Source organism: Fragaria vesca, linkage group LG4 (assembly GCF_000184155.1).
Source record: "Fragaria vesca subsp. vesca linkage group LG4, FraVesHawaii_1.0, whole genome shotgun sequence".
NCBI classification, from domain to species: domain Eukaryota; kingdom Viridiplantae; phylum Streptophyta; class Magnoliopsida; order Rosales; family Rosaceae; genus Fragaria; species Fragaria vesca.
The window spans coordinates 11,944,619-11,958,111 of NC_020494.1; the positions used below are offsets into that span (position 1 = coordinate 11,944,619).

At 36.1% G+C, this 13,493-nt stretch overlaps 1 protein-coding gene across 1 annotated transcript; it reads right to left on the bottom strand.

Annotated features, from left to right (window-relative positions):
- Positions 1-7,214: 7,214 nt before the first annotated feature.
- Positions 7,215-10,590, bottom strand: LOC101301103. Its single transcript, XM_004298105.1, has 5 exons — positions 10,445-10,590; positions 9,457-10,330; positions 8,442-9,070; positions 8,097-8,313; positions 7,215-7,751 (listed from the first exon to the last, which is right to left on the bottom strand). Exons 1-5 carry the CDS (start codon positions 10,588-10,590, stop codon positions 7,215-7,217), a joined length of 2,403 nt encoding a protein of 800 aa, XP_004298153.1.
- Positions 10,591-13,493: the final 2,903 nt, after the last annotated feature.

A 13,493-nucleotide genomic window follows, 5' to 3' on the forward strand; every position in this document is an offset into this window, starting at 1 on the left:
CATTCCTAAAGAAAAACCTGCAAGCACTCCTAAAATTCTCAATCCACCCTTAACTTCTGGAGCCTACGTGCTCCCCAAACACAACCACCACCAATAACAATAATAAAATCATCTTCCAAATCAACACATAATTATCCAAATAAGATAACATACATCCTCCGTTAAATATTCTAAACAGAAATCAACAGACCGCACACTACCGAAAATAATTTACATTAATCCCGAGTATTCAGAGCTACTAGACACTAGCGGAAGTAAGAAAACACGGGTAGGTTAAACAGGTAACCTACTGGTGAAAAATGGTGGAAATGCAGGTGACTATGCCTCGCCTCCTACTAGATCTAACCCGAACTCTGCAGACTAGGCATTTTAAAACGAACGGCCCAGGTGAAAACATTTAATAACGTTAGAGTGAGTGGACAAAAATAAATTAATAAAAAAATATTTATGCATTCCCATTTTAATTTCCAAAGAAATTATGCTGCATGCGACCGCTCAAAAGCGCTCAACTCATAAACTGGCAATTTCACGACTAGCTCCGGCTAGTCACCAACTCAAATAAACTGGAGCCTCTCAGGCTAAACTATATATAAACATATATGTGTATGTATTTACACTCGTCAGACTCCTTGTATGAATTCTATGAACAAATTAGAAAAATAGAAATTCATACAAGGCTACGACGCTTGCGTCTAACGCTCACGTCGCGCCATAAGGGAATTTTTCCTCATTATGACCAAAGAGGACGGGTGTATATATACGTGTGGACTCCCTATATGAAAACCTAAATAAACCAGAAAATAAAGTAGTTTTCATATAGGGCTATGACGCTTGTGTCTAACACTCACGTCACGCCATAATGGAATTTTACCTCATTATGACGGACCAAGCACGTATGGCTAGCTAGCATTTATATACATACTATATTCATAACATCCAATAAACATGTCCACCGAAAATCTCATTTTCGGGATCTCTCCCAAGGAGAAAAAATTGCCAAATAGCCAAGAAATCAGTAAGTCTTATCAGAAGAAATAAATGATCAACAAAATAACTCATCGCATGCTTTTCAATTAAAACAAAAGTCCACTCACAAATTAGGCCTAAGTCTGATGTCGCTCAAAGGCTTTTTCTACTCGGCCTCCTCTCGTCCTGATCCAAATATGTAATTAATTTCCCAACTAAAAATTCAATATTTATAGAAAATAGGCAAAAATAACCGAGAGCCATAAACACGCTCATCATTGCCTAACTTCGATATTCTTAAATCGAAATGACCCAAACTTTAATACCATACTCGGCAGCCGTAAATACAACTTCCCCCAGAAAATGACTTAAATCCTACGGCCAGATTCTACATTATTCAACCGCCAAAAATACCAAACTTCGGAAATTCACAAACCTATCCAAAACTCATCCGAAAATTCCATAATTCACAACAATAAACTCCCCTTAATATTCCACACTTAAAACTATACAAAACTCCCAAACAGCGGCGGCGGCGCCACCAGGCCGATTCCGGCGACCTCCAATGCCCACCAAATTTTAACATTAGCTTCCTCTCCACTCCTTCTATAACTCTCCTAACTAGCACAAACACAAAATCCAAGCCTAGCTAGGTGAATTGAATGCAAACACCTAAAGAGTCCTAGGATTTCAACTTCGAATTTCTCCTTACCTAGCTCAAGAGGGAGTGAGCCTTTTAGAGGGGTTGCTGCATGGAAGGAGGGCTACAAAACGAGCCAAGGATCACCGGCTTTGGCGGCCGGAGGAGAGAGTTCCGGCGAGAAGACAACCGGCTTCCAAGGAGGACTTCCTCCGTTCGGCGGGGTTGTAGTGCCACTCACCAGCCCAGGAAAGCGGCGGGGAGGACGACGGACCGTGCTGGAGTGGTGCGGCGTCCTTGCTTGGCCGGACGACAGTGACTGGGCTCGAAAAACTTCCGGCAGTCCAAGAGAGAAAGAGAAAGGGTCGGGGAGAAGAAGAGAAGGAAGAGAGAAGAAGAAGAAAAAATGAGAAATGGTTTGGGCCTCCCCAAACCGGGCCAACTCTAAAAATACCCACACCAAACATACACCCAACTCCAAAAATAATACCCACTAAAAATTACCTTTTACCAGCCCAAAATTTACCCTCTTTACCGTCATCAAAATTTTTCCTACCAATAACTCTCCGAAATAATCGTTTCCCAAAACCCCTCTAGGGACCAATTAAACTATAACTTCATTGACGGAGACGGTAAAATTCTTATTATAATCAAGCTAGTAAATAAGATAAAAATTTAAGGGGCGGGATGTGACAGTTTTGTCCATGCTTTTTTGTTTAATTATAACTCTTACCTGTGGGGCTAAAATGAAGATTTTGTCCCTGTTTTTTGTTTAATTACAACTCTGCCATTATGGAACCAAAATGATTGTTTTGTCCCTGCTTTTTTGTTTAATTACAACTCTTACTTGTGGGGCTAAAATGACGATTTCATCCTTGATTTTTGTTTAATTACAACTTTGTCATTAGGAAACTTCATGAAATGACTTATTTACCTTTCGGATTTTGCCATCTTTTTACACGTTGAAACCCCGCGGTTCGACACGGGTACAAATCGTAGTATCTCCTATTCTCCGTTTCTCACAAAAAAAAAATTAATCCATGTTTAGATCTCCTAATTTCCTTTTTCTTTTTAATTTTTTTAATCATTTTTAAAACAACATATAAGCATATTCTCCAAGCGCATTTCATGTCAGTGATGCATTAAGAGTTTCCTTTGTTTCGGACAGATTCTTGTATTTGCTATCTTTTGGGAATGTATGGTGTCTCTCGTTGACCCCAGTTCCTTTCCCAACCCATGTGATTAGTGGAAGGACATCGTAGTAGTGCATGTGCCCCTCGCATTGTCTATGCCTTGTGGTGCGAATCTTGCAACGATTCCTAGGTCATTGTTTGATCTCTCTGATATGGAACATTCGGTGCAAGTAACCCAACAGTTATTGAGTAATCTCAGACATTAATATATGTAATCAATATTATTTTAATACTAATAAAAGTGTAATTTGATATTATCTAACCATCTATTTTGGTTGCTGCAAGTGCCCCTTGATGTACTGAATACTCTCAAAATATATATATAAGATATGAAAAAGATGATATTAGATACAAAAAACATGCCCGATTAGAAGTCATACTTTGCCATCATGAGGTACTATGGATGGTGATAAACATGTTAACTCCGCTTTTTAGCTAAATTGCTATCTTAGGTTACACTTTAGTATCAATTTGCTACCTTAGGTTCATTTCAGTCAATTTGCTACCCTAGGTTTTCGTAATTAGCCAATTCGTTGTCCTAAGTATTATGTTTGCCAATTTGCTACCTTATGTATTCAAAACTAGCCAATTTGCTATCTTTTTGTCATTTCAAATTGTCCATTTATTCATCCAAACATTAATAATTTTGAATATCTAAGGTGAACTATAGTCAATCTTCAAATTTTGATAAGTAAATTACCAAAATCGATTCATCTTGAAAATCTAAAGTATAACAAATTTGATGGAAGGACAGCAAATTTGCTAAAATAAAATCTTAGGTAGCAAATTGGCTAATTTAGAAAACCTATTGTAACAAATTAGCTGAAATAAAACCTAGGGTAACAAATTGACACTAAGATGAAACCTAGGATAGTAATTTAGCAATTGTGCCTAATTTATATGTCAAAGCCAAAAATATGTCATTTGTAAAAGAGAGAATTATGGGAGGTCGTTCATTTTGGGAGTGACTTCCAAACATATATAGTTTTGTTTTGTTCAATATATGTGTCACTCCTATGCTAAACAGCTTAGCACTTACGAAAATTGTCCAAATTAACAACCAAATTTGAACTTTGCCTAAAGCATTGGTGAAGCGGAGTGGATTCAGTGCACCATGGTCTTTTGAACCACTCATGTGGGTCCCATATGTACTAACAGATACTCTCAAAATATATATTAGATATGAAAAAGATGCCCGATTGGAAGTCATACTTTGCCATCAGATCCACATAATGTACCACCGATGGCGATAAACATGTCACTACTACAAATATACACATCTACGGCTTTTGAAAAACGCCATAAAAGACATTTCATGGCGTTTTTGAACGACGTCCCGTAACGCCGTCTAAAGCGACGCCGTGCTTTTGAAACAGATTTTATGGCGTTTTAAAAACGCTATAAAATCTTGTTTCCATGACATTTTAGAAACGCCATAAATGCATTTCCATAGCAGTTTCAAAATGCCATAAATATACATCCATTACGTTTTTGAAACCCCATTAGATCTATACCATGGCATTTTGGATGGCATTTGTAAAACCCCATGTAATGTTATGTATATATAAAATAAAAAACTTCAAATTTAATCTGGACAATAACCAAATTATTCATGCATTTACAAATATGCATCAAAGCTCAGCATAAACATCATCTAAATGAATCCATTCACAAATTTATATCCAACACATAGCATAAACCCAAATATAGATCTTACACCATTCTCATAACTTACAAATGCAATAATAAGATCCTTGCATATCACAAACACAATAAATGAAAGTTCAAAAACATAAAACCAGTTTGAAAACCATGCTCCTCATCAGTACTATTACTTCATGCCAAAAGCCTCTTGCAATCTGCCAAAAGCCTCTTCCAATCTGCAAAAGCATATCACAAACACAATAAATGAAAGTTCACAAACATAAAACCAATATGGACTAGCATGCTCCTCATCAATACTATTACTTCATGCCAAAAGCCTATTGCAATCTGCCAAAAGCATCCAAACCCACCAAACTGTCCACCATATACAAAATCACATCAATAAGACCAATTGCCTCATGTTTCCAGCAAACAAGCTAAACCCTTACACTAGAATCATATGGATGGGAATAGATATAATTTACCTCATATTGAATCATCAAAGATAATGTACTTGATTGGTCAAACAATTGTGCTGCCATGTGCATCCTCAAGATTCGCAAATTCAGGCACAGAGCGATAAAATTCTGCTCTTTCCACAAATACATCTTCAATGGAAATCCTATAACAATCAGGTCCAAGTGTGTACTCGTGCACTGTTGATTTTAGATCTATTGCTGAGAGGAAACCTCTTGCCACTACTTCACCATTGCCATTCCAGTTAGCAACTTGCACTTGTTATTAATTGAAGGCTGTTGCTAGGTGTTTCCTTGTCCAGACTACAAAATATAAATCATAGTTACATGACATAGTCAATACCACATACTGGTTGAATTATAGACGAACATAGTATTAAGCAAACACAATTACTCGTACCATTGGAGTCGCAGTAGGCTCTCGAGTTACACTTCCATCACACTGGGCTTTATTCTATGCAATTAAGGGAATCTATAAGTATCCTGATATGACACTACAACTTATGAATTGGAAAGACATATAAGCATGAACAAATACCTTGGAAATTCCAGGTGCATCTTCCCCACTTGCATCATCATCCTCCAAGTTTATTCCAAGTTTGGAAGCTAATATATTCTCTAATTTTGTATATTTTGCAGTCACTGCGTTTAGTTGAGCCTCTATTTTTTGATATCTTGCGTCACTTTGTGATTGAGCATATAATTTAGTTTTTGTAACCCCTTCTCTAAGACCCCTAATACGACCATTGCGCTCCTTATCAAGGATTTGAGTCAAAATATCCTCTCCATCATCATTAGGTGGAGCCTTATCAATTTTATCTTATATCTCAACCTATACAAAAATAATACACAAACCACCATCAAATGTAATTATTTTGAAACAAGTAAAATATAAGATGATAAATGAAGTTGTAGTCAGCATACAATTTTAGCAGCATTAGCTTCACTTGTCTTTTTCTTTGACACATGTGCTGTAATCCAAAGTTGTGGCTTGGTCAACGGCTTGTCAGGGTGTTGTTTGTTCTGAAAAGGAAAGTCATGAAAGCAAATTCAGAAATCACTCTAAATTCAAAGGGGAAGATAAATATATGTAATTATATATAGTTTATTACTCTAAGCTTGACTTACATGTTCATCTTCCGTTCGCGCATACCCTTTTTGACTCATTGTGTGGGTTAGAGTCTGTTTTGCTCTTATTTCTCTCATTTTCATACTTTTTGCCTACATGAATATATACCGCACGTCTAGTTCAAATGAAGTTTAAACTAAAAACTATCAAGTAAAGCAATGCTAGTTACTTACCAGCCACTTATCAGACATTCTTTCTTTCACGAATTGATCCCACTCCATTGTTGACACATCTTGAGGCTTAAGTTTGGTAAGGAGATTTGTTCTCTCTGTCTTTGTTGATTTTGCTTCCAGAATCTTTCTTATCTCAACCGAAAGTTCAGATTTCCAAGATCTCCATAATTTACCCATTTGCTGCAAGACGAATCCCTTGAAGCATACATCGACAATGTATTTTTGCTGTAAAGTTCCCATGAGAACAGAAAATTACTACCATGCCATAATTTGAAATAGAATATTAATTGAGGCATTACAGAAAACATCACATAGCTAACAACTGAACGTAAACATGTATAAATTACCATTAAAAGTTCCCAAAGAGTGTTCCTTGCTGGATCCTTAACTCCATGCCAAGAGTCAAATACAATTGGCACTTGTTCACGTACTATCACGCCCATGGTGGAAGAAAATTTCCTGGAGACTTCCCCAACAGGTTGCCCCTTTGAATTCCATTCGACTAATTTCTTTTCCTTTTCACTTGTTGCCATCACTTGCAAATAGGTTCTGCCTCTTGTTCTCTTTGCCTTTTTAGTTACACCAAGATTTTCTCCTTCCTGAGTAGACTATGCACATTGCTCGGACTGTGCACATTCTCTCCTACCTCTCTTTGTCCCACTAGCATTCTACACAACATGAAAATGGATACTTAAAAGCAAATAAGTACATATTTTATACAAGTTAATGTAATAGTAGTGCAAATAAACTCATACCTCAGCCATATCAGCAAAGTGTGCACTGAAAGTATTTATTCACCTAGGAAAGTTAAAACAAACTAAATAATGAAGTCTAGTAGGAACAAAATATGATTTATAAGGTTTAAATGCTATAAGAATATATGAGAGGCAACCCATGCAGTAAACACTACCATTTTCATATATTAGTAGAAAACACAACATACATCATATATATATACATATACAAAAGATTACAAGAGATTACACAACAATATCAACTTTGATCACTATCCCAGTTATCTATGTCAAGTGCTGAAACATCTTGTGGAACATATGGTGTAAAAACAGACTCATCAAAAACCTTCAAATCATGAAAGCCTCTTGGAGGAGCCTTCAACACCACATACCAACTAGAACTTTCAGTTTCTCTAGAATAAAACACTTGTTTTGCATGTGATGCTAAAATGAATGGATCCTTTTTATCTAAACCATCATGAAGGTTTACTAAGGTGAACCCATCCTCCTTTTTAACACCACTAACAATGTTCGCCCAGTCACACCGAAATATAGCCAACCGGAAAGTGTAGAAGTCTAACACCAAAATATCTCTTATAACTCCATAATAATTCAAACTAGAATCTGCTTCAATATGGACACCATAATCCGTCGTGGAGACCTTTGCATCTACTGTGTAAAAGTGTTTTCCATGTATTATAAAACCAATATGCGACATTGCATAAAATCTAGGCCCTTTCACAAGCAACTTCAAAGTATCCGACAAAATCCCCTCTACACTAGCTTCACACATAATCTATACATTATTCAAATAACAAGAATTAATCACTTTCAATTAGCATGTGTAGTTATTTACCATAGAAGTGACAAAACAAATTGAGTTTTTCAAACCTTGGCTTGTAACCAAACAATGAATGTCTCTAACTGAGTTTTCTCTAACAAGTTGTCATTAGTAACTAAATGTGGATCTGAAAGACTTAATTCTTCTTTATGAACCCTAATAGAAATGTAAGGGTTAGTTTGTAATTTAGTAATGCAAAATGCATGTATCAACAAGAACTATATGTATTATAAACTTACTGTATATATGGTTCAACTTCTGCACTATTCAGCAACATACAAAGTGAACAGCTTTGTATACCGAATCTGATAAGATTACTGAACGCCCTTTTAACAGTGTAGACCCTTCTACAATTGTTTCATCGTCAACTCCTTCATTGCGTTTCCTTCTTGAACTAATAGCATCTACTTGTTTCATGTATTGACCACAAAACCTCAAGCACTCATCAGCTAAATAATTTTCAGCTATTGATCCTTCGGGTCTAGCACGATTCTTAACATATATAGTCCTTAAGTACCTTCATATATCTAACAAGTTAAAGCAAACAAAAAAGTTAACACACTAAATTTAAAAAAGGACACTTGCAAGCAAGATTAGCCAAGTGCATTTTACACAGTATATGAGAAAAAACTCTAATTAAGTTACCTCTTAAAAGGGTACATCCACCTAAAATGCACCGGACCACATAGCTTAGCTTCTCTCCCGATATGAATAGTAAGATGAATCATAATGTCAAAGAAGGACGGAGGGAAGTATCTCTCCAGCAAACATAAAGTCAATACAATCTCATCTTCCAACTCTTCCAACCTTTTTTTGTCCAATACCCTTTGACACAACTCATTGAAAAACGAAGATAGACGCCATATTGCTTTTCTTAGGCCTTCAGGTAAAAGCCCTTTTAATGCAACAGACAACAATTGTTGCATTAAAACATGATGGTCATGAGACTTAAGACCTTGTATCTTGCACTGTTGCAGCTTGACACAATTAGCAATATTACTGCAATACTCATCAGGAAACCTTTGAAAATACAACTTACCACAAAATTTAGGTTTCTTAACCTTTGTTAATGTATAAGGTGCAGATGGTAGCTCTAATTTATCACGTTTTTCATCATTTGGCACATCTTCCATCAGTTCTAGTAACTCAAGATCTCTACGAGACTCATTGTCAATTTTCGATTTACCATTGACATCTAATATGGTTGCTAACACACTTTTACACACATTCTTTTCAATATGCATGACATCCAAATTGTGACGTAAAGGCAGTACCTATAATTCACCAAATTTACATTTAGGTCATGAAAAATAGCTAAGATAACATACAAATAGATATAAATGCATAACCAGCAAACAACATAATAAACCAACTAACCTCCCAATATGGCAAGTCAAAAAATATTGACTTCTTTTTCAGCAATTTAGACCGATCTCCTTTCTTATATTTCTTTTTTCTGTTCTCTTTTTTCTTGCCAATTTATTTTTGAACCCACGTTAGGCACGTACAACAGCCAATCTAGTAAATATCTTTGGTCGTCTCCTTCGTTCCATTAAACCACTTATACTTAAAGCGGAAAGCGTGGTTTTGGGCAAGAAATAAACAACCTTATTTGCAAGCTGTAACCATTTAGAAAATGTCTCAGGACCACACACAGGACATGAAAACTCCCTTTTGTAGTTAAACCAGCTAGATTACCATAAGCTGGAAAGTCATTTATTATCCGCAACAAGATAGCTTTCAGGTTGAACATCGCCCTCTTGTATGCATCATACATCTCCACCCCATTACTCCACAGCTCCTTTAAGTCATCTATCAATGGCTCCAAATACATGTCTATGTCATTCCCTGGTTGTTTGGGGCCAGGAACGAGTAGACTTAGCATCAAATTTTTTTGTGACATGCAAACATTAGGTGGCAGATTGTAGATGACTAAAATCACAGGCCAGATACTGTGTGTTGAACTTAGATTTTTATAAGGATTAAACCCATCAGTGGCTAGTCCAAATCTCAAGTTTCGTGGCTCAGAAGCAAAGCTTGGCCACTTCTGATCAACAGTGAGCCATTGAATTGAGTCGACTGGATGGCGCATCATGACATCTTGATTGTGATGAGTAGAGAGCGAAGTCAACAGCTCACTATTACTTGCTGAAAAAAACATCCTCTGAATCCTAGGAATTATAGGAAAATAACGCAAAACTTTTGCAAGCACTCCCTTATTTATCTCATTGGTCCGTGGATTCACATACCACCTTGAAGCATTACACTCGGGGCAGTTCTGCATGTTCTTCTTCTTTTCACCTCTAAATAGGCAACGATCATTGATGCATGCTTCAATCTTCTCATACCCCAAATCAAATTCTTTCAAGAATTTTTTTATTATGTAGTTAGATTCAGGAAAAGTATTAACATCTGGAAGCATGTCTTTGAAAACTTCAAGCAATTCATCAAATGATTCAGTAGGAAGGCCATTATCAGCTTTGAATTTGTACAATATGAGGGTGGCTAATAATTTTGTGTACCTTTTCTTACACCTAGGATATAAAGGAACTTCAGCCTCCTTTACTTTCTTTTTGTACTATTCCTCTATGCTTGCAGTCCTTGAACTTCCAACTCCATCAGAAAAGGGGTAATGTGCGTCTTTATACATTTGAAGCATTTCTGGAAGTTCATAGTCCACATCAATATGATCTGAACTTTCATTATCTACAACTTGTATAGATGGACCCGCATCTTCACCGTGTGCACACCAAATATCATAATCAGGATCAATGTCGTAGCGCATCAAATGCATCTCTAAGTCGTCATCAGTTTGTGGGCTAAGGTTGCGACAAATTGCGCAAGGACATATAATCATTTCAGGATTCCTTGCATACCGCTTGGAATTTAAGACAAATTGTTAAACCCCTTCTCGGTACTCATCACTATTTTTATCTAAGGTAATCCAGCTTTTATCCATGCTAAATGACAAACAAATCTCGGATCTCCTTACCTAATAAAATTTGAAAATTCAACTGTCAAACAATTAACAACTAATCCTAAACTATATTGGACCCTCTACAATTAGTTCAGTTTCCTATTACACAAAGACAAAACAACTGTGACTATATATATATATATATAAAAGAATCAAACAACCAAATCACATCACATAAGCATGCTCCAACATTTTCAAACCCAGAACAAGATATGTACATAAGAAACTGCTATTCAATAAATATTATAAATAGAAGTAACAGAAATCCAGAAAGAATAGCTACAATATATATAACACAAGACTTCTCTAAGAATAACTAGAATTCAATTTGAAAAGTACCTGCTCAGTATTATGAAATAGAACACCACCAACAAACACAGTTTGCAGAGGTATCAACACCACCAGCAAGCACAATAACCTGAAAAGGTAAACAACATAAATAAGCAAAGATAGTTATCAACAGAAAACTACTATACTGATAAGGATTGGGTTTTGAGCCTAGACCTAAAACAGATGGATGGATTAGTGGACGGAAGAATGCTCAAAACCTGTTCAAGTACTATTTAGGTTTTCTAGAAAAATAGTTTTAATCAATTTTGTTCTTGAGTAAATACTAAAAACACAATTTGAATTTACGAAAACCTTGAAGCTTTAATACCATTTATAAGATGATATGCAGAATCCTAACACAAATCATCAGATACCCAACATGAAGACCTATTCATAGATATTAAAATCACACATACCTGATATCAAGAACATCATGAAATTATGTAGAAGTATAGTTATAGTTAGACCAGTAGTATCCCTTCATCACTTCTCCAATCTCCCTTCATGGCTATCTTGCTTCCAGACATCTTGTTGAGACTTGAATGAACTACACACAAACTTGGAGAATCAATAATACAAGGAAGAGTCTTCTGTGTGTCTATACCAAGCAATAGAATGGGTTTATAACTTGATGCAAAATATGACATAGAACACATGCACTAATGCCTCCTATTTATAATGACCAATGGATCAATCGAATTCAATCATATAAGTGAATCCTAATCCAATACTAATTGAAACTTCATAGGCATAATTCTATATCACAGTCCCTCAAATAACTTTAACACGCAAAAACACATATTAGCATGAAAATGAACTAGGAGATTTGCCTAGTATGCAACCAGTTTTCTAATATATGCACATTATAAAGATATATAGACGGAGCACAAAATCAACTTACCACACTGTCTACTGAAACACCCAAGACTTTTGTGTTGAGTGCCTCAAAGTCACCATGACGGTCATTGAAAGCAGTAATCTCTGAAAAAAAAAAAACACAGAAGTTAGACTCATCATCCGAAATCTCCACTAAAAAACTAAAACTCTATAAGATTGAGTCGAAACAAACCTGTCGGGCAAACAAACGTGAAATCCAATGGATAGAAAAACATAATCACATATTTATTCCCAATGTAGTCGGACAACTTGACTTGAAATTGCAAATCTTTTCAGTTTCAACAAACCCAAAAATAAAGTAGATATGAATTCAGGAGACAACAACTTCGATTAGATTCCGCATGTTGATGAATTCCTGGTTAAAAACAGCCTCGGCCTTAAAATCCAGCGCAACGTTTCCGACCAACGGAAGCTCCGCCTATCCAAAAAACCAAAACAAATCAAACTTGACATCACAAGCCATCAGCAATCCAACTATAAGTGATACAAATATGAAACTACACACACAAACATGGCAATAATTCTCTATCTGATAAATGGTAGTCAATGGATAGACATTCGTAAGGTTGGGATGCTTATGTAAAGTAAGAAATAACAGTAGGATTGCAGATTTGCAGATAACAAGCGAATCTCATTTGCCACACCCAAGTGATACTGAGAGAGAAAACCCCTAATTTAATACCCAATTTCAAACTCACAAATCAATACTGCAAGCCACACCCAAGTGATACTGAGAGAGAAAACCCCTAAATTAATACCCAATTTCAAACCCTAACCCTGTACCTCGAGAAGAACCGGAGAAGAAGGTGGTAACCGTCGTAACCGGAAGGTGGAGGAAATAGGGGAAGGCGGAGGTAATCGACAGGAAAAGAAAGAGAGAGAGAAGAGAAAGAAACGGGCAGCTGAGAGAGATAGACAGAGTAGAGAAGAGAAAGAAAATTGAGAGTAGTAAGAACTAAGAAGTAGAAAAAATCGTGGGCTCCAAATTCGAACTAAAAAAAAAAAACTTTGGGCTCTAAACGCTCCAAAGTCGCAAAAAAAGAGCGCCATATTGATAAAATTTGGGCATGGTAGCCCATTTTTCATTCAAAAAAGCCTTAGACAGTAGGGACCCGGCGTTTTGGAAACGTCCATTAATATTCAAAAACTTTTTAATGGCGTTTGAAAAACGCCATAAAAATAACGCACATATTAGTACAAATTTAATGAACGTTTTTGCAAAAAAATGCCATCAAATATAACTTTTGATGACGTTTTACTTAAAAACGACCATTGTCAAAGTGTCATTAATAGCTATATTTGTAGTAGTGTGTTATCTCCGTTTTTTTAGCCTAAATTTGCTACCTTAGGTTACATCTTGGTGTCAATTTGCTACCATAGGTTTCATTTCAGCCAATTTTTCTACCTTAGGTTTTCATAATTAGCTAATTTGCTACCCTAAATATTATTTCTGCCAATTTGCTACCCTAGTATTCAAAACTANCCAATTTGCT